Source organism: Alternaria triticimaculans (genome assembly GCF_023758025.1).
Source record: "Alternaria triticimaculans strain BMP 0046 chromosome Unknown scaffold_4, whole genome shotgun sequence".
NCBI classification, from domain to species: domain Eukaryota; kingdom Fungi; phylum Ascomycota; class Dothideomycetes; order Pleosporales; family Pleosporaceae; genus Alternaria; species Alternaria triticimaculans.
Genome location: NW_026055961.1, coordinates 1121169 through 1147574, shown reverse-complemented (window position 1 = coordinate 1147574; position 26406 = coordinate 1121169). Strand labels below are relative to the sequence as shown.

The following is a 26406-nucleotide window of genomic DNA, read 5'->3' as shown; positions in this document are numbered from 1 at the left end:
TGAGATTGTCTTGAAGTTCTTGGGGTCATCTTGAAGGTTGTCCAGAGATATCAATGTGGAATTCGCGTTTTGTTCTCATGCTCAATGCGCGGAGACGCGCCGGGGAACTACGGGTTCCCGCGTCACTTAGCCCCACGACTTGCTGTTGTACGAACACGCGAAATGATGAACTGAATGCTAATTCAAGGTGCGATAGACGAGATATTCCCTTCAACTTCTCGCCAACGTGGTAAAGGCATCAAAAACGTTGGCGTGGAAAGTGAGCGTACTCGGGATTGGTCGCTGCAGCAAACGTCATTGGGTAAAGCTGCCACAATTGGGTTTTACCTAATCGGGAGCTTTGCCAAGCATAGGGCGAACCAGCGTATGTGGAAACAACACCAGGAGCTCCTTTCTCGAACAGCATCACCCTCCACGACCCCGACCCCGCCTTATACGACCGTCTCTCATTTCCTATCACGCGCTTCTGGAGTTGTGCACCTGGGTCTACTTCTTCCTTTTCTTCCGATACCCGATTCTTGCGCGCTTTCTCACCCCGGTGAGCTTGGAGCTGGACTGTCGCAAACATGGCCCAGCGACAGGTGCCATTGCACGTCACTCAGCCGACGCTGGTATGTGCCGCATCAGACCCTTGCATGCCATAGTGCTTGAAGCTAACAATTGACAGCTTACGAACCTCAACATTCTCGTACGTTGGTCCCAGGCCTCGCTTTCCGCGAACAAGGCAACCAAGGACCTCAGCTAACACATAGTCCAGCCGGCATCGATATCATGGCAAAACTGCGTACGTAATCCCACAAGGTGTATGCACACGACAAAGTTATGCTAACAGCCACCGTAGACACTCGAGTCCGACAAGTACGTTTGCGTGCGCCAGGTCAACAACGAAGCCAACGCGCCCGCCGAGACCGTCATCATCGACCTCAAGAACACCAACAATGTCATCCGGAGACCGATTCGCGCCGACAGCGCCATCATGCACTTGACTGAGCCCATCATCGCTCTCAAGGCACAAGGCCGGACACTGCAGCTGTTCAACCTCGAGACCAAAGAGCGTCTGCAGACCTACAGCCATCAGGAGGACATCCAATTCTGGAGGTGGATCAGCCAGACGACACTTGCGCTAGTCAGCACAAAGGCCGTATACCACTGGGATGTGCTTGATTCGAAGAACGCTGTTGCGCCGCGTAAGATCTTCGATCGCCAAGAACAGCTCGAGGTATGTGAACTGGGCCATTCAGCGCCAATCGCATCTAACCCGCTGTGTAGAACAACCAGATCATCAACTACGTTACCAACGATGACGAGAGCTGGTCTTGCTTGGTCGGTATCACATCGAACCCCGCCGGTGGCATTCGTGGAAACATGCAGCTCTTCTCCAAGGCGAGGAACGTTAGCCAACCCCTCGAGGGTCACGCTGCTACCTTTGGCACACTCCGTCTTGATGGCGCCTCAACCGACACGAAGATCTTCGCCTTCGCTGTGAAATCTTCATCTGGAGAAGCCAAGATCAACATCGTCGAGGTCGACCACAACGCCGCAAACCCAGCCTTCCCGAAGCGCCTCATTCCGATCCACTGGCCCGCCGAGGGTACTGGTGACTTCCCGCTCGGCATCCATATCGCGCAAAAGTACGGCATTTTAATCGTAATTACGAAGTTCGGTTTCATTCACCTTCACGACCTCGAGACCGGTACCGCTCTGTTCCTGAACCGGATATCTGAGGAGACAGTCTTCACAACGGCGCGAGATGACGAAGGCACTGGTGTAGTCGTCATCAACAAGCGCGGACAGGTTCTGCACACAACCATTCGGGAAGACACCCTGATTCCCTACATCATGGAGAACCCGGCGTGTGCTGAAATTGCGTACAAGCTTGCCTCCAAGGGCGGGCTTCCAGGCGCAGATCAGCTCTACTCCCAGCGATTCGAGACGCTCATGTCCCAGGGAAACTTCGCGGAAGCCGCAAAGGTCGCTGCCAACTCGCCCCGGGGCTTCCTCCGCACAATGAACACGATCAACAGGCTGCGCCAGGTTCCCAACCAACCTGGTCAGATCACCACTCTGCTACAATACTTTGGTCAATTACTAGACAAGGGTGGTTTAAACAAGGAGGAAACTCTGGAGTTGGCCCGTCCTGTTTTCGCTCAGGGCCGCAAGCACCTCATCGAGAAGTGGCAGAAGGAAGGCAAGCTTCACTGCTCAGAGGAGCTCGGTGATCTCGCCAAACCCCACGATCTGAACCTCGCTTTGGCCATCTACAAGGAGGCGAACGTATCCCAAAAGGTTGTCGCAGCGCTCGCGGAGCTCGGCCACTACGATCTCATCCTGCAGTACTGCAACGGCGTTGGCTACACACCCGATTACAACGTCTTGCTTCAGCACGTTGTTCGTATCAATGCCGAGAAGGGAGCCGAGTTTGCTTCTCAGCTAGCGAAGAACGAAGGTGGCCCACTGATCAGCATCGACCGCGTTGTCGACATCTTCCAGTCACAGGGCATGATCCAACAGGCAACCGCTTTCCTCCTGGATGTTCTCTCCAACGATCTACCCGAAGAGGGCCACATGCAGACCAAGCTCCTCGAGATGAACTTGCTCAATGCCCCTCAGGTCGCAGATGCTATCCTGGGCAATGAAATGTTCCACCACTACGACAAGATGCGCATCGCTCAGCTCTGCGAGAACGCTGGTCTGCTTACTCGTGCTCTGGAACACAATGATGACCCAGCCGCGATCAAGCGTATCATTGTTCAGACCGACAAGCTTCCAGAAGAGTGGCTCATCAACTACTTCGGTCAGCTCACAGTCGAGCTGTCGCTTGAGTGCTTGGACGCCATGCTCACTACCAACATCCGCCAAAACCTTCAAGCTGTCATTCGCATCGCCCAGAAGTACTCTGATCTGCTTGGCGCCACCAAGATCATCGATCTGCTAGAGAAGCACCGTACCGCGGAGGGTCTGTACTTCTTCCTGGGTTCCATTGTCAACGTCAGCGAAGATCCCGACGTTCACTTCAAGTACATCGAGGCTGCGACCACTATGGGCCAACTCAACGAAGTTGAGCGTATCTGCCGAGAGAGTCAATTTTTGAATGGAGAAAAGGTCAAGAACTTCTTGAAGGAGGCCAACCTCACGGAACAGCTTCCTCTGATTATTGTCTGCGACCGCTTCAACTTCATCCACGATCTTGTACTGTACCTCTACAAGAAGCAGCAGTTCAAGTCTATCGAAGTCTACGTTCAGAGGGTCAACCCTGCCAGGACACCGGCTGTCGTTGGCGGTCTGCTCGATGTGGACTGCGATGAAAGCATCATCAAGGGCCTTCTGGCTTCAGTAACGCCGTCGTCGATTCCAATCGATGAGTTGGTTGCCGAGGTTGAGTCGCGAAACCGATTGAAGCTTCTTCTCCCGTTCTTGGAGCAGACACTTGCAAGTGGCAACCAGCAGCAAGCCGTCTACAATGCCTTGGCCAAGATCTACATCGATTCCAACAACAACCCGGAGAAGTTCCTGAAGGAGAACGACCAATACGACACTCTCACCGTTGGCAAGTACTGCGAGAAGCGTGACCCCAACCTGGCTTTCATCGCCTACAGCAAGGGACAGAATGACCTTGAGCTGATTCATATCACCAACGAGAACGCCATGTTCAAGGCCCAAGCACGTTACCTTCTGGAGCGAGCCGATTCCGAGGTTTGGGATTATGTCCTGAGTCCTAACAACATCCATCGCCGATCGCTCGTAGACCAAGTCACTTCCTCGGCTGTTCCTTCGTCCACCGATCCAGACAAGGTCTCTGTTGCTGTGAAGGCTTTCATCACTGGTGACATGCCTGCTGAGCTGATCGACCTGCTGGAGAAGATTATCTTGGAGCCAACTACATTCAGTGATAACCCGTCCCTTCAGAACTTGCTGATGCTCACTGCCTGCAAGTCCGATCGCGGTAGAGTTATGAACTACATCCAGCAACTCGATCAGTACAGCCCTGAGGACATTGCCCAGCAATGTATCGAGGTCGGCATGTACGACGAGGCCTTCGAGATCTTCAAGAAGCACGAGAACCACGTCGAGGCTGCCAACGTCCTCATTGAGCACATTGTTTCAATTGATCGAGCATATGAATATGCTGACAGGGTTGACACGCCTGAGGTGTGGAGCAGGGTCGCCAAGGCACAGCTGGACGGTCTTCGTGTCACGGACTCAATCGAATCTTACATCCGTGCCGGAGATGCATCCAACTACCTGGAAGTCATTGAGATTGCTACCCACGCTGGCAAGGACGAAGACTTGATCAAGTTCCTGAGAATGGCTCGCAAGACTCTTCGTGAGGTACCCGTCGACACCGCCTTGGCTTTCTGTTTCGCTCGTACCAACCAACTACCCGAGCTCGAGGACTTTCTCCGCGCCACCAACGTTGCAGATGTTGAAGCGTCAGGTGACAAGGCTTACGAGGAGGGTTACCATGAGGCGGCCAAGATCTTCTTCACTAGCATTTCGAACTGGGCGAAGCTTGCAACCACTCTTGTGCACCTGGAGGACTACCAAGCTGCTGTCGAGTGTGCCAGGAAGGCCAACTCCGTCAAGGTCTGGAAGCAAGTCAACGAAGCCTGCGTCGCGAAGAAGGAATTCCGTCTCGCCCAGATTTGCGGTCTCAACCTGATCGTCCACGCCGAAGAGCTCACCGATCTCGTTAAGCAGTACGAGCGCAATGGCTACTTCGACGAGCTGATTAGCCTGCTCGAGGCTGGTCTTGGATTGGAACGCGGTAAGTTTACCCCTCTGACAACTACCGTCCCGTTAAAAAATTCAACCCTTCAACAATCATAACCCGTGACAACTACACTATGTACAAGATGCTAACGCAGTCAATCTAGCCCACATGGGGATGTTCAGCGCACTTGGAGAGGCTCTAGCCAAGTACCACCCCGAGCGTGTGATGGAGCACTTGCGTCTTTTCTGGTCAAGGTCGGTTTTCGAGTAAACTTCGCTTATCTGCATTCAACTGACGGCCCATAGGATCAACATTCCAAAGATGATTCGCGCAACAGAGGAGGCCCATCTATGGTGAGTGCAATCGCGAACAACATTCGTGCCACTCGGTTCTAATATTTCTAGGCCCGAACTCATCTTCCTCTACGTCCACTATGATGAGTGGGACAACGCCGCCCTTGCCATGATGGAGCGTGCCGCAGATGCCTGGGAGCACCAAGCATTCAAGGACACCATCACCAAGGCTACTAACGTTGAGATCTACTACCGGGCTTTGGGCTTCTACCTTGAGGAGCAGCCAACTCTCCTGACCGACCTCCTGCAGGCTTTGACTCCCCGAATCGACGTCAACCGTGTTGTCCGCATGTTCGTCAAATCTGACAACATTCCTCTGATCAAGCCTTTCCTCCTCAACGTCCAGTCGCAGAACAAGCGCGAGGTTAACAACGCCCTCAACGATCTCTTGATCGAAGAGGAGGACTACAAGACACTCCGCGACTCGGTCAACAACTACGACAACTACGATCCCGTTGACCTTGCCCAGCGCCTGGAGAAGCACGACCTGGTGTTCTTCCGTCAAATCGCAGCCGACATCTACCGCAAGAACAAGCGATGGGAGAAGTCCATCACTCTCAGCAAGCAGGACAAGTTGTTCAAGGACGCTATTGAGACCTCTGCCATGTCAGGCAAGGCCGATGTCGTTGAGGATCTGCTCCGCTACGTAAGTTGGTCTCTGTACTCACCAAGTACCACACTAATCCGCAATACAGTTCGTCGATATTGGCAGCCGCGAGTGCTACGTTGGTATGCTCTATGCCTGCTACGACCTCCTCCGCCCTGACATCATTCTCGAGATGTCATGGCGCAACGGTCTGCACGACTTCACCATGGTATGCAAATACTCTTCCGTGTGTGCTTTGCAAATCACTAACGTTTCACCAGCCATACATGATCAACCTCATCTCCCAACAGACGGCCGCTCTCGAGATGCTCAAGAAGGACAACGAGGAGCGCAAGACCCGCGAGGTGTCGCAACAGAAGAAGGAGGACGACACTCCGATCCTTGGCTCGCGTCTCATGCTCACTCAGGGTCCGATGACTTCGGCCCCGTCCCCAGGTCCCTATGGACAGCCCAACGGCATTGCCCCGCAGCCAACTGGAGGCTTCCGCCCCTTTTAGACGCTGTCCAAATGGAGACGAGCTTGCTACTCCGCAAATGGGGGTAGTCAAGGGTTCTCTTCACACTACATATTGATGATTGGTGGAGCATGCAAAAGCGAACGGAGGGTTCATAGGTTTTGGGCAGTTTGCGGCAATGTACTCTACAGGCGTTCAAGGTGGCCTCTTAGTCTGGATGCTTCACATATAGAACATCTTCAGGCTTCTGTACTCTAGTTAATCACTTCATTTGCGCTGATATCTCGTATTCGCTGTGGATGTTCGCGTGTTGTGATCCCAATGATGTTGCACCCTGGAGTTGGACATGCATCACGAAGGTACTCACACCTGATGAATCGTTAGTATGTCAATATGATGACTGACGATCTTAACACCACGTTTCCGTCTCAGTATTCGCAATACTAGCATGATGTCACTATTGTTGCGACCATCACGCACCAATGAGAGTCCTGGGCAGTGACGGGTTGTAGAATTATGGACATGCCCGGCTCCTACATGCATTTATTGTGTACTGTACGAGATATCCGAACGTACCCTGGAGGTACTCACTACTAGGAGGACTTGCGCAGGCGTGGATTCGGCCAGTCGTTACGAATACAAAGCTTGTTTCTGGTTGAGCGTATCAATGCTGCGCAGGGCGAATACCTCCACGGGCCTTTTTATATTGGTGCTGGTGGTTGAGTATCACATATCCTTAGGCCTCGACTCTGCGTGGTACCACGCTAATCTAGGAAAAACCGAACATCCTAGAGCCTACGTTGATGCTGGGTCACCTACTTTGCAAGTTTTTGTTTTAATGTAATCTGCAAACATGTTCGGTTTCTTCTTGTACGAGGTGCTACCATGGTTGAGAACGAAGAGGTCCACTTGAGACGGACCTGGCAGACCCCCGTTACCAAAGATCCAATTCCTACAGTACGCAACCAGACTTTGCACTACCTACACGTTTTTCGTCACGTGTCGATGGCGAGCCTTCCAAGGTTGGCTTTAGTTGTTCTCAACCTTGGTACTTAGCGAGTACTTTATGTCCTTTTCGAATAGCATAATCGCTATGACGAGCTGAGACACAATGCGATGCAGTGATACACGAAATGTCGATGTACCGTTGATCGAACCTTGGAAAGCACAACAGATACCCCGAGGACAGGCTGTGGTGACCCAAGAAAAGGTTTCTGTGTATGCCCACGGATAAATTAGCTCAACCGTTCGGGCGTCAATGTGCCAAGTAGCGAGTGTTTGAAGCTCCGTATCGCAGGTGCATGATCTTTGCCAAGCAATCTTGGAAGACTAGTACACGAGTAATGTTTCCAGATGCAGCCACTGAATGCCTCAAACGACCCCATCGTAAGCTAACGTCACCGGTTTCGAAGAGTCGCTCATAGCCAAGTCAAGTCTAGATCTACGTAACCATCTGTCATGGTGAGAGGCGGAACCGCATGGGCGTGATGCGCAGCCGGTAATAGCTCAGACCCATGTTCCGAATACTCCTCGCAGCCATGCAGGTACGCGGCCACGAAGCGAGGCAAAGGTCGGAAAAGTATACCGTGAACGAGGTTAAATAGCGAGGTTGCCCTCGACGGCCATAAGGAGCTCGGTAGAGGAACCTACGCCGAAGGAAAGCGCTGGATAAGCACGACATTTTTCCGCGATGCCGAGCTTTCTCCGATGCGGTAGACACTGCTCTGGCAGCTGGGATGGAGATGGGATGGGCTCGCGAATGGGTTGCCAGAGGGGTCAGAGTGGGTAGCGGTCAAGGTTTCATTGAGCGTCGACGACACCGGACGAGGTGCGTGTGGCTTTGGCTAGGCGCCCCACGTGCTTAGTGGGCGTGGGATATGTAGAGCAAAAAGGTTTTATACATGTTTAAGATTCCGGTACGCGGTGGGGCAGGGCCTGTGACGACGGTGACAATTTCAATCGTGTCGCACACGGGGTGGTTCCGTCGGCGAACCTTGTCAGTGCCCCTCCATTATCTCCCCGCGCGAGGGAGCTCTGGCCAGGTGGTGGCATGCAGCTATCCATGGTTAGCTTGGTTGCTTTTCAGGTGGCCGACGGGGTCTCTGCAGCGTGTTTCCATCTGGCTTGGCTGTGTGGATCTGTTTTGGGATTAAACTCGCGCTCTGCACATGGTTGAGCGAGTGAGTCGTAGCAAGTAGCAGACCCTGGATATCCGATAGTCGGTACCATAATAAATTGGCGCTGTATCCTACTTCTTCTGCGCCTTTCAGACCTCCCCCTCTCCTCCTCTCTCTCACTACCTCTACCCCCTCTCTTACCCCAATCCACACAGCCGTCATCCAGCATGACGACGCTTGCAGTTGACCAGAACGCCTCGTCGGCCATTGACGAGAACGACTTCGACGAGGACCATGGCGAGCACCACCCCCACAGGAACTCAGTCCACCACAAGCTGCGTGCGAGCAGCTCCATCATGCAGCTGAAGAAGCTGCTGGGTACGTTGGCCGAGCACAATGGCTCACTCCTCGCTCTTCGGCGCTCTAACAGCTCTGCCAGTTGCCAACCGAGGAGAAATCCCCATCCGTATCTTCCGAACAGCGCACGAGCTGTCGCTGCACACCGTGGCCGTCTACAGTCATGAGGACCGCCTCAGCATGCACAGGCAAAAGGCCGACGAGGCGTACGAGATTGGCGCCCGCGGCCAGTACACGCCTGTCGGTGCTTACCTGGCGGGCGATGAGATCATCAAGATCGCGGTCGAGCACAACGTGAACATGATTCACCCGGGCTACGGCTTCTTATCGGAGAATGCAGAGTTCGCGCGCAACGTCGAGAAGGCTGGCCTCATTGTGAGTTTTACCGCTTTGTTTACGCTATGACGGAGCTGCGTGGAGGGGTCGCCGCTGCCTATCAGCCGCTGCTGAGCCTATCGCTCCCGCGCGAGATGAGGCATTGGCGGGGCCGATCCCCAAGCAGCCCGGCGCCGATCACCGCAGCGCCCATGGCCTTTTTTTCCTACCCATGCAATATGCGACTCATGCTTACTTCTGCTTTTAGTTCGTGGGCCCCTCTCCCGACACCATCGACGCGCTCGGCGACAAGGTCTCGGCGCGAAAACTCGCCGTCAAGTGCAACGTCCCCGTTGTGCCAGGAACCCCGGGACCCGTCGAGAAGTTTGAGGATGTCAAGGCCTTTACCGACGAGTATGGCTTTCCCATCATCATCAAGGCCGCTTTCGGCGGTGGTGGCCGTGGTATGCGTGTAGTACGCGAGCAAGAGACGCTCAAGGACTCGTTCGAGCGCGCCACTTCAGAGGCCAAGTCGGCGTTCGGTAACGGAACCGTCTTCGTCGAGCGCTTCCTCGACAAGCCCAAGCACATTGAAGTCCAGCTTCTCGGTGACAACCAGGGCAACGTCGTCCATCTCTACGAGCGTGACTGCAGTGTCCAGCGTCGTCACCAGAAGGTCGTTGAGATTGCTCCCGCCAAGGACCTCCCAGTTGAGACTCGTGATGCTATCCTTGCCGACGCTGTCAGGCTTGCACAGAGTGTCAAGTACAGGAACGCCGGAACTGCCGAATTCTTGGTTGACCAGCAAAACCGGTATGTCGTATATCTCATTCCACTGCACTCCACCACCTCGTAGAAGAAGAAAACGGAACACCCTGGAGCCTACATCGACGTCAGGTCACCCACTTTACAAGATTTCATCTTGATGTAGTCGCCAGGGTGCTCAGTTTTTTTCGAGATTAACGTGCTACTATACTTCTACACCACTACTATATTCATAAAGAACTTAGCTGACTCTCAAAAGATACTACTTTATTGAAATTAATCCTCGTATCCAAGTCGAGCACACTATCACCGAGGAGGTCACCGGTATCGATATCGTGGCGGCACAGATCCAGATCGCAGCAGGCGCATCTCTCGAGCAGCTTGGCCTGACCCAAGACCACATCTCCACACGAGGCTTTGCCTTCCAATGCCGAATCACCACAGAAGACCCCGCTCAGAGCTTCGCGCCTGATACCGGAAAGATCGAGGTGTACCGCTCTGCCGGTGGTAACGGAGTCCGTCTCGACGGTGGTAACGGTTTCGCCGGAGCCATCATCACCCCTCACTACGACTCTATGTTGGTCAAGTGCTCTTGCCGCGGTTCTACATACGAGATCGTCCGCCGAAAGATGCTGCGTGCTCTAGTTGAGTTCCGTATCCGCGGCGTCAAGACCAACATTCCCTTCTTGATCAAGCTCCTCACACATCCCACCTTCGTCGACGGTCAATGCTGGACAACCTTCATTGACGACACTCCCGCCCTCTTCGACTTGATCGGCTCTCAGAACCGTGCCCAGAAGCTCCTCGCATACCTGGGTGATCTCGCCGTCAACGGCAGTCAGATCAAGGGCCAGATCGGCGAGCCCAAGTTCAAGGGCGTTATCCCCATCCCAGCAATCCACGACAACAACGGCAAGAAGGTCGACACCTCCGCGCCTTGTACCGAGGGATGGAGGAATGTCATTCTCAAGGACGGTCCCGAGGGATTCGCCAAGGCCGTTCGCGCCAACAAGGGTTGCTTGATCATGGACACCACATGGCGTGATGCCCATCAGTCGCTTCTCGCGACTCGTGTCCGAACTGTTGACTTGCTTAACATCGCCAAGGAGACCAGCCATGCCTTCTCCAACGCATGGGCTCTCGAGTGCTGGGGTGGAGCTACTTTCGATGTCGCCATGCGCTTCCTCTACGAAGACCCCTGGGAGCGTCTTAGGAAGATGCGCAAGCTCGTACCCAACATCCCATTCCAGATGCTGCTCCGTGGCGCCAACGGTGTTGCGTACTCCTCGTTGCCCGACAACGCCATCTTCCACTTCTGTGAGCAGGCCAAGAAGAACGGTGTCGATATCTTCCGTGTCTTTGATGCGCTGAACGACGTCGAGCAGCTTGAGGTTGGTGTCAAGGCCGTCCTCAAGGCTGGTGGTGTCGCTGAAGGTACTGTGTGCTACAGTGGTGACATGCTTAACCCCAAGAAGAAGTACAACCTGGAGTACTACTTGGATGTTGTCGACAAGATCGTCAAGATGGGAGCGCACATCCTCGGTATTAAGGACATGGCTGGTGTACTTAAGCCCCGTGCCGCCCGTCTTTTGATTGGTACCATCCGCGAGAAGTACCCCGATCTGCCCATCCACGTTCACACTCACGACTCTGCTGGAACCGGTGTCGCATCTATGGTTGCCTGCGCTGAGGCTGGTGCGGACGCTGTTGATGCCGCTATCGACAGCATGTCCGGTATGACTTCTCAGCCTAGCATGGGTGCCATCCTCTCATCTCTCGAGGGCACCGACTTCGACGCTGGCCTGGACGCACACATGATCCGTAACTTGGACGCATACTGGGCCCAGCTTCGTCTCCTCTACTCACCCTTCGAGGCCGGTCTTACCGGACCCGACCCCGAAGTCTACGAGCACGAGATTCCCGGAGGTCAGCTTACCAACTTGATTTTCCAGGCGTCGCAGCAAGGTCTTGGTGAGCAATGGGCTCAGACCAAGAAGGCGTACGAGCAGGCCAACGACTTGCTCGGTGATATCGTCAAGGTCACTCCCACTTCCAAGGTCGTTGGTGACTTGGCTCAATTCATGGTCTCCAACAAGCTGTCCTACGACGACGTCCTAGCCAAGGCTGACCAACTCGACTTCCCTTCCTCTGTTCTGGAATTCTTCGAGGGACTCATGGGTCAGCCATACGGTGGTTTCCCCGAGCCCCTCCGCTCACAAGCTCTCCGTGAGCGAAGGAAGATGGACAAGCGCCCTGGTCTCTACCTTGAGCCCGTTGATATCCCCAAGATCAAGGCAGACCTCAAGGCTAAGTGGGGTGACGCCACAGAGTGTGATGTTGCATCGTACATCATGTACCCCAAGGTCTTCGAGGACTACAAGAAGTGGACCACCAAGTACGGAGATCTCTCCGTTCTGCCCACTCGTTACTTCTTGTCGCGCCCTGAGATCGGCGAGGAGTTCCACGTCGAACTTGAGAAGGGTAAGGTTCTCATTCTCAAGCTCCTCGCCATCGGTCCTCTATCCGAGCAGACCGGTCTGCGTGAAGTCTTCTACGAGATGAACGGTGAGACCCGTACCGTCACCGTGGAGGACCAACACGCGGCTATCGAGAACGTTTCGCGACCCAAGGCCGACCCCACAGACAGCAGCCAAGTCGGATCACCCATGTCCGGTGTCCTGGTTGAGGTCCGTGTCCACGATGGTAGCGAGGTCAAGAAGGGTGACCCAGTTGCTATTCTGAGCGCCATGAAGATGGAGATGGTCATCTCCGCACCACACTCTGGAAAGGTCAGCGGTCTGTCAGTACGTGAGGGTGACTCGGTCGACTCTGGCGACTTGGTCTGCAAGCTCGTCAAGTGAGCATATCGCTTGGATAGTTTGCTTTGTTTATGAGAGTTATGAAATCCAAGAATGGACATGATTAGATAGTAACGAATTACGGCGCTGGGATGCCATTTCAACTTCAAACTCGTTCATCTGTTCCCTCTGATCGTGCCTGTGAACGTTGGTATACACGACTTCTGAAGCTTTGCGTAGCTTTCACACAGATATTGATCGTTTATAAACTCTGCAAGAAAAGCCTTTCATCTTGTCCCAAGCCCCCAATTTCCAGTCTGCCCAGAAGCATACACCGCATTACAACTTAACATACGTTCAGGAGATCATAGGCCTAGGAGGTATCCAGTGGGGTTTGTCCCGGCTGATCCACAAGACATGCCGTAGCGTAGCGTCTACATCAGGTCATAACGCAGTAAAGACAGGCCTCTTAACCCCATGGTTATTACTACACTGCTGCAAAAGGAAACCGCAAAGAAATATTTCACTCGCTACAGAGTACACATGGGACGAACCTGTACAGCATCGCATGTGTATTGAGCTTCGGTAGTTGTTACACCGAAACAAAGCTACCACCACCCAACCCCAGACTCCAAGAAATGCAGCATAGCTAGCCTAGTCTAAACGGAAGGCCCTACCCGTATGCAGGTTCCCTTGAACCGAGCTCTCAAACGCCCAAACGCCATGTCAGATCCAAGGGATCCACTCGATCGAACCACTTGATCGGGAGAAGCCGGAACGCAGCCACACCTCCTACAAGCTACAAGGAAGACACTGACCAGGCCTGTAGCCTACACTAGGACAAAAACAAGCAAACGAGAAGATCTAGCGTCAATGTAGGCTCCAGGGTGTTTAGGTTTTCCCCTTGGATAGAATGATCTACCCCATGGAGCCAAAGTCAAGCTTCCGAGCTACCTTGTCGGCGCGACCATTGGTAGGCATCTCTCCGCCTCTCCGCTTCAGATCCTCTCCCATTGCCTTTGCCCCACCGCCTTCTTTGGGCAAGTTTTCTTTCTTCGTGGGCCGGGGTGCGTTGGTCCACCACTTGTCCTCTAGCGCTTTGCGAGCCGTGTACCTCTTCGCCGGGTCCAGTGTCAATAAACCCTTGATGAAATCGCAGCCGTCGTCTCCCAGCGCAGGAAACTGTTGTTTCCACCACACACGAGGACGTGTCTGTCTGAAGGCTGTCGACCCCTGTGGACCGGTTTGCTTCTCAGGCGCAACGTAGTATGGGAGGGAAGAAACACCGGGCCAGGTTTCCTCGGTCGGCGTTCCGAACTTCTCGCAGATGGTGGCGACTTGTTGGATGTCGGTGTCGGAGTAGAGGAACCAGTTGCGGATACAGAGTTCTGCCATTAGGACTCCGATACTCCACATGTCGGCCGTGCCACCGTAGTGCGAGCAGCCGTACAGCAACTCCAGCGGACGGTACATGCGTGTAATGACCATGGTAGTCATCTTCGTTCCTGGATCTGCGAAGCTCCGCGCAAGACCGAAATCGGCAAGCTTGACTGTTCCGTCGGCGGCGATCAGGGCGTTACTGCCCTTGATATCGCGATGCAGGACGAAGTTCTCGTGGCAGAACCAGATTCCTTGACACAGCATGTTCATCCATGACTTGATATCCGCCTTTGTGTATGTGATTTCCTTGTTCTTCCAGAGCGCCTCCAGGTCTCCCAGGGGCAGATGTTCCAGTACGAAGGACAGGTTTTGGTCCTTGCTGGAGAAGACGTCGTGTAGTTTGATAACGTTGGGGTGGTCGATCTCGAAGAGGAACTGCATTTCGCGGAGGGCGTCTGGCGCGATTCCGTTGGGGTACTCGGCGTTGAGCTTGATCTTCTTGATGGCGACGAGCTTCTTGGGGTTGTTGACGTAGTGGGCTTGGAAGACTACCGCATAGGTACCTTCTCCTAGTTTCTGGCCCATGACGAATTGGCTGCGCACACGGTCGTTCATCTGCTCGGCGAGATCCATGCCTCTGTCTTCTGCTGGGGCTGTGGACGGTACAGCTGGTGACTTGGTGGGCTTGGTCGTGTGGCTTGGGAGCGCGAGGGTTCTAGCCCTGGCCCCATCTTGGAACGCTGCGCCGGGCGGATTCGGCCGTGGGCTTAGGACAGCTGGTGATGCCATGGTGAAGTCGTGCGTGTAGCGGCGCGATTGGGGTGTTGCGACGAGGATGGATGATGGATGATGGAAGATGGCGATTGCTGGCGTTAGTGGATACTCCACAGCTCTCGTGAGGTAAGCGACCCAAAGTCCATACCGCAGTCCTCCTCTTTTAGACGGTGTAGGTGGTGGGCGCGTAGTTCGCGACTGCCGTTCGCGTTCCAGGGACCGCGGCGGCGACGATGCACGTCCCCGAACATTTTGGCTTGGCCGCGCTTTTCTGCGGGGAGCTTGCCCTCACCACCGACGCCCAGCAGCCGCATTCCACACATCATGGCTACTTCGGCGCGAGGACCGCCAGGCACTGTCGCCGTCTCCAAAGAGGGAATCCCGAATCGCACGTGAGTTGGCCTACATCCCAGTGCACGACGTGTATGCTGACATCAAACAGATTATACGTGCGCAACCTCCCCGACAAGCTACAGAAAGAAGACCTTAAGCGGAACCTGTACATGCTGTTCGCGACATATGGCGTCATACTCGATGTTGTCGCGCTCAAGACCATGAAGATGCGAGGCCAGGCGCACGTTGTCTTCCGCGACGTCGATTCCTCAACACAGGCTATGCGCGCTCTACAGGGCTTCACTTTCTTTGGCAAGGACATGGTACGCGATTCCCGAATCACAAACCGAGAAAACATGCTTACATTACGCAGCAAATCGCATACGCAAAGACCAAGTCCGACACAGTGGCCAAGCTAGACGGCACCTACAAGATGCCCGAGCCGGAGCGCGAAGACGAGCCCGAACAAGCGTCTGCACAGCCCGCAGGCTTCGGTACCGCACCCGAGAAAGCAGTTCCGGTCAATGCACAAGACGCCGCCAAGGGACAGAAGAGGGGGCGCGATGAAGAAGAGGAGGATGAGAACTCGGACGCGGAGATGGAGATGGATGTCAGCGACGACTCGGACTAGACCGTCAAGAATGCGCATGGAAGGATATGATACCCACGAGCAATGAATAGAATCAAAAGGGCACTTTAGAAGACGCGTCTATGTGTGTTATTGGAAAACGTGTATGGGGAGACACCATAGCTGTTCTCGAAGTGATGCTGACTTGATACAGACCCGATCTCAGCTTCTCTCCAACGATCGACTAGTGTACGTCATTATCGTCGTGCGCTCAACCACATCGCTATATCTATGGTATAGCTAGATGACCTTTGCAGAATTCCTAAATAACTAGAGTTAAATGATAGGGTACCTAGGACCTCTTCGCTGAAGGTCTTACCACGCATCGAAAGACTATAGAAGAGCTAGACGGTGTTCAATAACCGATCACCTAGCATACCAGCCTCTGAAGTCCCATTGACAACCTCCTCGTCCCCTCTGCCTCAACTCTTGTACGAATACACTTAAGCATGTTTGCTCATGCAAGCCTCGAGCAGACCCAGCAGCTCAGACTTCCGCTTTCCTCCTATCCAGCTTCCGTGGATAGAATTGCTAGCGATTATCCTCCATTCATCCATGCTCAAATTGAAGGCCTCTTGTACCGCGCAATAGTTGTTCAGAATGTATCCACCAAAGTACGCAGGGTCGTCACTGTTGATACTGAACTTAACCCCTGCCTCGAGGAACGTCCTGATGGGTACTTGGCCGACGTTTTGCACAGCTTGGAGGCAGACATTGCTCAGCGGACAAACGGTCAGGAGTATCTCCTCTTTCACTATCCGACGGAGCAGTTCAGCGTCTTCGGTAAGACGGATACCGTGATCGATGCGCTCAGCGTGTAGTGCGTCCAGTGCACCACTGATGTACGTCGGATCTCCTTCTTCACCCGCGTGAGCCGTTCTTCTCAACCCCCTCTTCTCACCCTCAAGATACATATCCACAAAGAGCTCCGGGCGGAACCCAACTTCTGAGGAATCCAATCCAAGACCAGCAATAGCGCGCTCCTGACCGTCTCCGCTCTCGAGATCAAAGTGCCCACCCTTGACAGCCGCTGCCATAGTCTCCGCAGCTGAGCTAACAGGCAAGTGTCTCAGGAAACACATGATGAGACAACTCGTTATCCCCAGCTCTTTCTCCGCTCGTTTCCTTGCGGCATTAAAACCACGTACCACGATATCAAAGGCAATGCCTCGCTCCGTGTGACTCTGTGGATCAAAGAAAACTTCTGCATGGCAGACACCATCTCGAGCTGCTGTTGTGAAGTACTCCCAAGCTAGCATCTCAAAGTCCTCTTCATGCACTACGACTGCGATGCCGCGGTAGTAGTACGCCAGAAAATCGTCTAGGTTCGTGAAATGCGAGTACCGTTCTGTAAGTGTTGCGGGCGAAGTGTACGCGACATCTTCAGATGGAGATGGCAGGGTGATGTTGTTCTTAGAGGCCAGAGTGAAGAGAAGGCTTGGGCTGAGGCAGCCTTCGAGGTGGAGGTGGTGTTCGCATTTGGGGAGGTCCGCGAGGAAGGCGTGGGTGGCTGATTTGCACATTGTGGTTTGTTTGTATAGGGAACTTTAGGAAATGAGTTTGTTGGATTAAATGTTTGAACAAATTCGGTTTCTGGCTTTTTTGAAAGATTCTGTTTTCTAAGATCAGTTCTATCGGAGGCGGACGGGCATTGTCGGTGTTCGCCGGTTCTTGCTGGGATGATGGAGAACATCCAGCTAGAGGGTGGATCCTAGATTGGACTTGCAAGGCAGATGCGCTCTATGCGAACACAGTTTGGTGGAGCCTGGAAACCTCACTTGAAATATTTATGCCGCATAGATATATCGTCCATTGCCTCCAAATGCTAGTCTAGGCTGTCACATCTTATCGAAGTTCGCGTTTTTGCCCAATCGCTCGTGGCTCGTACATGGTTTCCACAAACTCTTCTAGCAGACCCTCACTCTCCGCATCTTGTCGAGTAGAAGAACCCGTCCCACTTCTAGCATTGCTTATCGGCAATGTAGAGTCGCCTATCGTCCTTTCTCCATCACCGAATGTTTTCTTGAAAACGCTGTCATAGCTGATCCACATGCCCGCAAAGATCATGGCACTGAGTTTCGCTAGCCACCAAGGCGACCTCCCCTTTTTATCTTGCAGCTTCCTCCCCATCGCAAAGATGAACGCGATAAACGGCATCCAGATACCCATGAAGATAGCCTTTCCCATTGCCTGCTTCTTGGTTGTGATGGTGTATGTGCGTATATTGTGTAGGTATTCCTGATACTCGTTTGGAAGATTACATTCGGCGGCGCCATCGGTTATGAGCTTGAGGTATCGTGCCGAGGGCTGCGCGTAGCTTGGGTCGGGGCGCTTCACGCGGTCGGTGGTTTGTACTCTGTTCTCGCTGTCGACAATGGGGGCGAAGAGCGTGTGCGCTTTGAAGGGCTTCGAATCGGGCGTGGTGGGAACCGTATCGGAGGGCGGTAGCACGTAGCAGTCAACCAAGATATCGTCGTAGGCGCTGCCTCCGCCTTCTGTCGCAATGATGTGCGCATAATCGGACAGCGTCACCTCGTATACAACGCCCACCAGGCCCTTGTGCCATCGGTCCTTGTGGTAGTCTTGCGCGTCCGGCACCCGCAGTGCTGTGTTGGCGAAGCAGGGCTCTTTGTAGGGGAAGCCAGGGAGGTCGAAGGTCAACCTCAGCGAGGGAACAAGTACGTTGACTTGTGAAAGCGGACGGATACCGCGCACGCCTCGGAAGGTTTCATTGCACAGGTTCGAGCCATATGCCAGGTACAGCACCGTTTTCGCCTTCTCTTGGGGTGTTGCAGACTGCTGCGACACGAGCTTCTCGGTGTCCAGCGGCGCGTCGGTGAGGGAGGCGTCTAGACGCGCCTGAGACGGCTGTGGTATGGCTTCAAAGATGGTCATGGTAGAATTTACTGTGTGGATGATCCATAGGTAGCGGCCATATTCGCGTCTTCATATACTGCGCGTAGTTTCGGGCCGTGCCGATTTCGCTGGATGTTTCGTCCGGACCCTGTCTACATCATCGATTCTTGGATTTCTCATCTAACGCCGAGGGCCCGAGCACGACCCGGGAGCCTACAGTAAGCTGCCAACCCTCACACCGCACGAACAAAAGCAACCCAGCTGACTACAACGGACTAATCATCTCTATACTGTCGAAACATATGGGGCTTTGCTTCATTCAGTCATGTCGTATCCCTCGTACGCCATACTAGCGCTGATACCCGCTGTCGTGTGGCTGCTGTATCTCCAAGTAAGCCAATGGCGCTTCAAGCGATTCGCGCACATTCCCAGTAAGCTGTCATCGAGTTTTCTCTTTGGACATCTCGGCCATATCGCGGCGGAATACAAGAACATAAGTAGTACCGTTCATCCAGGTAGGATCCACAACCCTCTGCATGGTCACCACTGATAGCAGCCAGACTATGTTTTCGAAAACATATGGAAGGCTCAAGGCAGCCCGGAATACATGTTCTTCGATACGAGGCCTGTACAGCTTCCACTTCTCCTCATTGCGTCCCATGCGATGGCGGAGCAGGTCTCCAGAGCCAGCAAGACGCAGCAGTACAGCGTTACCAAATCTCCGACTGTTCAAGGGGGCATGGGTGACCTGATTGGGAGGTATTCCCTGATCAGCGAGAATGGCGAATCTTGGAGAGGGCTTCGCAAGACCTTCAATCCAGGCTTCGCGCCGCAGCACTTGCTTTCGTTGCTCCCTGTCATGGTTGACAAAACGCAAACGTTCATGAAAAAGCTGGACGCATTGGCAACCTCCGGTGCCGCGGCCGAGATGGACGGCTATTGCACTGATGTCACATTTGATATCATCGGCGGCTTAGTTACTAACATTGATTGCAAGGCCCAGGGCGACAGTGAACATGTCCATCCCATCGTCCGAAACTTCCGTACGCTGAAGAATGTATATGCTGGGGACAACGGTCTTATGGCATCCTGGTTGAACCCAGTAATGCGCGCCAAGAAATACATATACAGCCGACGACTGGACTCGGCTGTAAAGGCATGTGTCGTAGAGAAGTTTGCAGACATCAAATCAGCGCATCATACAAAGGAGAAGAAAGACCGATCGGTACTCGCGCTAGCGCTGGAAGGCACCGATGAACTGACCCCCTATGTCCTGCAAAGTACTGCGGATCAAGTCAAATCGTTTCTTTTTGCAGGTCACGATACCACCTCTATTCTCCTACAGAGATTGTTCTACGCCCTCTCTATACACCCGGATTGCCTTGCGAAGATCCGCGCGGAGCACGATACCGTTTTCGGTGACGCAGAACCACACGATGTATTCCTCAAACGGCCAGATGAGACCATGAAAGCGCTCAAATACACCTCTGCATGCATCAAAGAAGCTTTGCGACTTTGGCCCCCAGCAGCTTCCGCCCGAATGTCTCACAACAACTTCAAAGTACGCACCTCGGACGGAGAGGACGTGCTTGTCGACAATTGCGTCATATACATCTGCCATCATCTCATCCAACGAGATCCCAAAGTTTACGGAGAGACAGCAAATGAGTTCGTCCCAGAGCGCTGGGTCGGCGACTCGGATACAAGCAGCGCTTCTACTGAAGTCGACGGATCAAGTGCTGGCGAGAGCAAAATTCCCATCAGTGCGTGGAGACCTTTTGAGCGAGGACCCCGCAATTGCATTGGCCAGGAACTCGCCAACATGGAAGCCCGAGTCATTCTCGCATGTGTGATGAGACGATATGACTTTGTCAAGGTCGGGCTTGGAGAAGTTGAGACAGATGAAGCCGGTCGGCCTATCATGGACGAGATGGGCAAGTACAAAACAAAGTCCGAGTTGATTAACGTAAGCTATCTAGTAATTCATCGCAAAGAGTATGAGACTAACTTATCAATAGACGATGTCTATCACCTCACGCCCGATTGATAAGACCGTTATGCGTATCAAGTTCCGCGAGTCTGAGAAACAGTAAGCCACGATTTACGATTCTGATGCCTTGAAGCTTTGTCATTGGAACGTTTCGAAATGTATCAGGTTTGATGGCTTCATGAGAGTACATGTTTCTATCTACACTGTAAATTTTGTCTTGTTCTCCTCCGCACAATCTTCTGCGATTTTTCGTACCTCCCCTTCGCCTAGTTCTTCAAATATATCGAATCCCCATCGCGACTGCACGTTGAAACGCTTGTGTCTCTCCAGCCCGCTCAGCTCATCGAATGCATCTTTCGGTAGCTCTTTGACTTGCATGTTGCTCTTGATCCTGCTGGGTGTAACACTCTTAGGCAGCACCACAGTACCGCGCTGAATGCCCCAACTCGCAAGTAGCTGGCCGCCATCCATGCCCAGTCTTCGTCCTACGCTGCCCACAAGTTCGTCGTCGACCGTGCGTGGCTCTCCCGTCTGGTTGTTTCCGAGGGGTGAATAGGCTTCGATGAGAATACCTTTGCTCTTGCAGAAGTCGAATAAGGCAGGCTGTTGGAGGTATGGGTGTGCTTCGATCTGGTTTACCGCCGGCACAACGTCGGTCTTGGATAGAAGATCATTGAGGCGATTGACGGTGAAGTTGGATACGCCAATAGCGCGTACCTTGCCAGTGTCGAGCAGCTTCTCCATGGCCTTGTACGTCGTCGCAGGGTCGATATCGGCAAGGTCAAAGACGCCACTGTCACGCAATGGGAACCACTTCCCTGTAGCACCGTTGAAGGCACTGTGATTATGTTAGTACACTGTGCGTGCAGCGGAACAAGGGTCGAACGTACACAGGCCAATGCATCAAGAACAAGTCCAGGTACTCGACACCAAGGTCCTGTAACGACTTATCGAGTGCTGCCTCTACATCTTCGGGTGCATGCTTGGTATTCCAGAGCTTGCCAGTGAGGAAGATGTCGGAGCGAGGGATACCGCTCCTCCTGATGCCATCACCCACTTCAGCTTCGTTGCGGTAGATGGCAGCGCAATCGATGTGACGGTAGCCTGCTTTGAGCGCTGTCTCGACGGCGCGCTCAACCTCGCCAGGCTTCGCTTGCCATGTGCCGAAGCCCACGGCCGGTATTTGCGCGCCTGTGTTGAGGGTGAAGTGTGTGGGGAGAGGCATGGTTGCTGTAGCGTGACGCGATACGGTAATGCCTAGGTGGAATCAGATGGGCGGGCTTCAGGACGGGTTCAGGGGTATGCAGTATAATGCAGAGATAGTGTGCGATGTCTTGACAGGACGAACTGCCATTTGGTTGATATATACATCCATAGTGAATCTTCCATGACTACCTAGGTACCGAAGGCGCGAGGCTGTCGGAACAAAATCGGAACCGGAGACGGAGAAGGCACCATCAAATGACCACACCAGGGCAAGGACAGGACCCAGCGGGATGCGTGGCACTGCATCCTGTGATGACCTCTAATTCGTGCAGTGGCTGGACTAAGGCATCCGGGTTCCGCCAAGTGCCTCGGGAACGCAATGGGGAGGTTGGCGAGCGGAGCTAAATTATCGGCACGGATTCTCGGAAACGTGCCCGCCTCTTTCTCCCTCCGCCATGTCAAACACACCCAGCAACACGGCAGTACCACAGAAGCGGAGCCTTGACGCCGCGCAGGGAACCAACAATACCAGGCAACGATTGGTGAAAGTCACGAGAGCATGCGACGTGTGCAAGGCGAGGAAGTCGAAGTGTTCCGGCGACCAGCCATGTGAGAGCTGTATCCGCCGGGGCCAGACATGCCAATACGAAGCCGCCTACCTGAGAGGCAAGGTAGTCTCCCCACGCCCTTCTGGTCCCGCCGTTGCTAGCCCTCAGCGCACCACGTCTGTTCCAGGCTATCCTCATGCTATACTCAGTGTCGCACCGAGTATGGCTGTAGGCAGCAATCATCGCGTTGGGGAGGAGACGGAGCCTCCTTCGCGAGCTTCCCCTGGGCTTGAGATCGCAGCTGGGCAATACTCCGACTCAACGTCTGGTCTCTCATTCTTGAGTCGCGCATGGCGGCGCATCTCCAACAAAGAAAGCAGTCAGGTCGTGATAGGCTCCAACGAAGACCGCCAGCTACTCATGAGTGCTGGTGACAAGCCCTTCCTGGAAAGTGGCCAACTGCAGATGCCATCCCTGGATCGTAGTCGCCAGCTTCTTCATCTATATTTTGATGTGTGCATTGCGACATATCGGCTGCTACACAGACCTACCGTTGAATGTTGGTTGGAGACTGTGTCTGAGAACGCAAAACTCAACCAAGCCCTCTTTCATAGTATGTACCGCCTGATTAAAGATAATTGAGTTTTACTGATGATGGCTCTCCTCGTAGATGTCGGTCGTGCCAAGACTGCAGTGGTCTTGTCTGTACTAGCTATTGCTTCGTTCCACGAAGAAAAGGCGAGCGGTGAAAGCGGTACTTCGCCAGCAAGTCAAGCCGACGCGCAGTCGCAGAGCGATATGCTCTTCACTGAAGCGTTACGACTAACACAAGCTGAGACTGGTATCCCAAAGCTCGAGTCAGCTCAGTGCAGGCTTATACAGGTCCTGTACCTTCTCATGTCATGTCGCTTCAACCAAGCGTGGTATACGTTTGGCCATGCCCTACAGATTATCTCAGCGTTGGGTTTGCATCGCAGAGACGATCGCAAACGTCAAGCGAATGCCACTAAACGCGACTACATAGGTGAACAGTGTAGAAAGCGCACATACTGGGTGGCATATACACTGGACAAATATCTTGGTGTCATATTCGGGCGGCCCAGACACTACCACGACGAAGACATCGACCAAGGTTTTCCCGACGCTGTCAATGACGAAGACATGACCAGCACCGGCCCAAATACTAAGAACACAGACGACTGTCACATAGAATCGCTCGTGTATCATGCACGGCTGGCACAAATTGCCGAAAAGATATCCCGAGAGGTTTATTCGATCAAACCAGTACGTTTGCACACCACGCCCTTCAGCTCCACCCATCGACTAATCCGTTCTCAGGTGCCGGATCAGGTCCGACTTGCAGCCTCTCATCGCCTTGGGGCAGAGTTACGCCAGTGGAAAGCATCGCTACCACCCTTCCTTGGCGCCGTCAACCCTAGCAGTCTTATTCCTACGTTCCGACGGCAGGCAACCGCACTCAAATTGTCCTACTGTCATGCTGTAATACTAGCCCACCGCCCATTTCTCCTCAAGAATGCCAGGCGTAGCAATGTAGAGATGACTGCTCTTGCCCAAGACAGTCTCACTGAGTGCATTGCAGCGGCAAGATCAGTGTTGGAAGCAGTCGATCGTATGGCGCGAGAGGGTCGGTTGTTTCATGCGTTTTGGTGGACTCACTACGTCTGTTTCTGTGCTTTGGTTGTGGTCTATGTGTGGGCTATTCAACAGAGTACTCACAACACAGCCTCAGCTGAGGATCCTCGCGGTATTCTGGATCAAGCCGAGAGCTGTTTGCAGCATCTCGCCCAGGCAACAGCGTCGAACTCACCCTCGCGACGATATAGCATCATCTTGCAGGAGCTCCGCACTGAAGCAAAGAGAAAAACAGCAATACCACATCGCGAGCAGGTATCAGGTTCATCAGCTGCGGTCAACGGCGGAGTTCCACCGTCTTTGGACGGAGATGCGATGCAGGAACCGGATTTGCAAAACTGGCAGCCACTCTTTGGTAGCCCAATGGATATGACCACACCAGGGTTGCAGAACTTCCTCGATGACTGGCAGACGACCGACTGGCTTGACCTCGATGCCTCTGCTTTCGGCCCCTTTCCCGAAGTAGACGATATCTCGGCATGGGTGAATAATGCAACGTGATGACTCTTGTATTCCTGGAGTTCATGGACGCGAGACGCTAACTTCACGTTGAAGCATACAATACACTCAAGGTTGTCACATTGGTCAGGCAGAAGATATGTATACCTCTAGGGTACACTTTATTATTGAATTGACCCTAGAGTACCCGTGGTCACGGAGCTCGCGCCAAAGCTCCTTCTCGACACAGAAGTTGGTTCTAAGACTTCCACCGATAAGGAACGTTGGCATCCAAAGCCATTACTCTTGCTCTACAGAATGTACCGGAATAACGGCGACTTGTCGCCCATGTTCAAGAGCTCCTCGTCCGTGTACTTCGCTCGAATCTCGTCTTCGCTAAGCCTCGCCTTCTTCGTATTGCCCCACTTGTACGACAGCTCCAGGAGAAATGCGACAATAAAGCCGGTCGCGCCGAACGCGAGCGACAGGCCGAAGCCAGTGTAGTACTTGGGCTTCTCGCTCTCCAGGTACATGTAACTGCCGATGACGCCACCGGTGTTACCGACGCAGATGTTGAAGGCAACGCCGATAGCACGGCGGGACGATGGAGCAAGGTTGTTGGCTGCCCAACTGCTTCCGGCCGGCTGAATGGGGTAGATGCCCATACACGTCAGGATGATAGCAAAGAATGCCGGGCCGATGTTGCCACCCAGATCGCCATCGAATGAGATGACTACGGCGTACCCGATGAAGATGAAAGAGAGAGGAATGGCAACGAACGGCAAACGCCAGTAAAACCTGTCCGAGAGCTTCGCAAAGAAGATGGAGCTCAAAGCACCAGCCACGTACGGTGGTACCGTCATCAGCTGGGCGTTAGTGTTGTTGAAACCCATACTCTTTGTGATGGTAGGCAAGGTGAATTTCGTCCCTACATACAGTTAGCCAGTGTCTGGTCGTATTGCGAGTTAAACATACCATATGAGCATGCTGATATGCAAAGCAGGATGTATGCTTGCATGTACAAGCGCCAGTTGCATAGCACGGCCTTCAAGTCGCTCCACTTGAAGCCCTCCTTTTGCTCCTCTCCAAATCTTCCGCCGTCTTTGATGAATCGTTGGAGTTCGAGGAAGCGGATCTCGTCGGGTTTCAACCACCGTCCGCTCAACGCAGGAGAATCGATCAGGAGGAAGAAGCACGAGACACCGAGGGCGACGGTGACAATGCCCTCCAAGATGAATATCCATCTCCAGCCTTCGTAGCCCCCGACACCATCCATCTTGGCGATGGCCGCAGCAAGCAGACCACTGAACGCCCCAGATAATGCCGACGCACAGTAGAAGTATGAGATCCTCGTCGCAAGGTCCTTTGGCATGTACCAGTAAGAGCAGAGATAAATCGCGCCTGGGAAGAATCCAGCTCTGTATCTCGTCAGCACAGAAACATCACGCTGTGGTGCAAACTTACTCGAACACCCCGAGAAGAATTCTGGTAATCAGTAAACCGACGAAGCCTTTTACCACGCCCATCATGGCCATGATGATACCCCAGCAGACGATGAGTATGCCGAGGTAGTAGGATGGACGCTTGAACTTCTTCAAGAGGATGTTGGATGGAACTTCGAGAAGAATGTACGGCACGAAGAAGACCGATAACACGATATTCCACTGCACACCGTCAAGACCCAGGTCTGTAACCATGCCCTCAATCTTCGCATTGCCGATGTTCGCTCGATCGATGTGGGAGATGAGATAAAGGACTGCAAGCATCGGCACCAAGCGGATATCGACCTACAAGTGATCAGCGGGTCACTCGACGCACAGCATTGGCGGTTTCTCACCTTGTGGATTACTCTTTTCCTTTTCTCTTCCGTGTAGTTGATGTAAAAGTCCGCATCTTCAGGTGCCAGACCCAACACTTGGAAGTTGTCGATCTTGACGATCTGATGCGGCTTGGGCGAATCGATGGAGTCTGCCTTTTCATCGATGTATTGGATTTCGTGTTTGTCCATTGATGGAGACATTGCGATGAATGGAAAAGAGGAATGAAGTATACCAGGTTGACGCGAAACCCGGGATGCGATGGTTATCAGCAACGTCGGATGCCAGAAGCTTTATACACATGA

The 26406-nt window shown here is 53.4% G+C and overlaps 9 protein-coding genes across 9 annotated transcripts; 4 read left to right on the top strand and 5 right to left on the bottom strand.

Annotated features, from left to right (window-relative positions):
• Positions 1-566: 566 nt before the first annotated feature.
• J4E78_003954 (uncharacterized protein) lies at positions 567-6168 on the top strand (the record flags this gene model as incomplete). The annotated part of the gene is made up of 10 exons (XM_049364586.1): positions 567-611; positions 668-688; positions 758-784; positions 842-1219; positions 1270-4765; positions 4875-4965; positions 5017-5064; positions 5116-5710; positions 5760-5879; positions 5932-6168. 10 exons carry the CDS (start codon positions 567-569, stop codon positions 6166-6168), a joined length of 5058 nt encoding a protein of 1685 aa, XP_049223664.1.
• Positions 6169-8470: 2302 nt separating this feature from the next.
• J4E78_003953 (uncharacterized protein) lies at positions 8471-12541 on the top strand (the record flags this gene model as incomplete). Its single annotated transcript, XM_049364585.1, has 4 exons — positions 8471-8621; positions 8683-8975; positions 9184-9728; positions 9940-12541. The coding sequence occupies 4 exons, from the start codon at positions 8471-8473 to the stop codon at positions 12539-12541; spliced, it is 3591 nt and encodes a 1196-aa protein (XP_049223663.1).
• Positions 12542-13396: 855 nt separating this feature from the next.
• Positions 13397-14647, bottom strand: J4E78_003952 (uncharacterized protein; the record flags this gene model as incomplete). The annotated part of the gene is made up of 1 exon (XM_049364584.1): positions 13397-14647. One exon carries the CDS (start codon positions 14645-14647, stop codon positions 13397-13399), a length of 1251 nt encoding a protein of 416 aa, XP_049223662.1.
• A 309-nt stretch (positions 14648-14956) lies between these two features.
• On the top strand, positions 14957-15596 carry J4E78_003951 (uncharacterized protein; the record flags this gene model as incomplete). Its single annotated transcript, XM_049364583.1, has 3 exons — positions 14957-15024; positions 15075-15288; positions 15339-15596. The coding sequence occupies 3 exons, from the start codon at positions 14957-14959 to the stop codon at positions 15594-15596; spliced, it is 540 nt and encodes a 179-aa protein (XP_049223661.1).
• A 440-nt stretch (positions 15597-16036) lies between these two features.
• On the bottom strand, positions 16037-17116 carry J4E78_003950 (uncharacterized protein; the record flags this gene model as incomplete). The annotated part of the gene is made up of 1 exon (XM_049364582.1): positions 16037-17116. One exon carries the CDS (start codon positions 17114-17116, stop codon positions 16037-16039), a length of 1080 nt encoding a protein of 359 aa, XP_049223660.1.
• Positions 17117-17438: 322 nt separating this feature from the next.
• Positions 17439-18488, bottom strand: J4E78_003949 (uncharacterized protein; the record flags this gene model as incomplete). The annotated part of the gene is made up of 1 exon (XM_049364581.1): positions 17439-18488. One exon carries the CDS (start codon positions 18486-18488, stop codon positions 17439-17441), a length of 1050 nt encoding a protein of 349 aa, XP_049223659.1.
• A 286-nt stretch (positions 18489-18774) lies between these two features.
• J4E78_003948 (uncharacterized protein) lies at positions 18775-20542 on the top strand (the record flags this gene model as incomplete). Its single annotated transcript, XM_049364580.1, has 3 exons — positions 18775-18964; positions 19010-20415; positions 20468-20542. 3 exons carry the CDS (start codon positions 18775-18777, stop codon positions 20540-20542), a joined length of 1671 nt encoding a protein of 556 aa, XP_049223658.1.
• Positions 20543-20637: 95 nt separating this feature from the next.
• On the bottom strand, positions 20638-21664 carry J4E78_003947 (uncharacterized protein; the record flags this gene model as incomplete). The annotated part of the gene is made up of 2 exons (XM_049364579.1): positions 20638-21277; positions 21330-21664. The coding sequence occupies 2 exons, from the start codon at positions 21662-21664 to the stop codon at positions 20638-20640; spliced, it is 975 nt and encodes a 324-aa protein (XP_049223657.1).
• Positions 21665-24595: 2931 nt separating this feature from the next.
• On the bottom strand, positions 24596-26304 carry J4E78_003946 (uncharacterized protein; the record flags this gene model as incomplete). The annotated part of the gene is made up of 4 exons (XM_049364578.1): positions 24596-25212; positions 25260-25702; positions 25749-26071; positions 26122-26304. 4 exons carry the CDS (start codon positions 26302-26304, stop codon positions 24596-24598), a joined length of 1566 nt encoding a protein of 521 aa, XP_049223656.1.
• Positions 26305-26406: the final 102 nt, after the last annotated feature.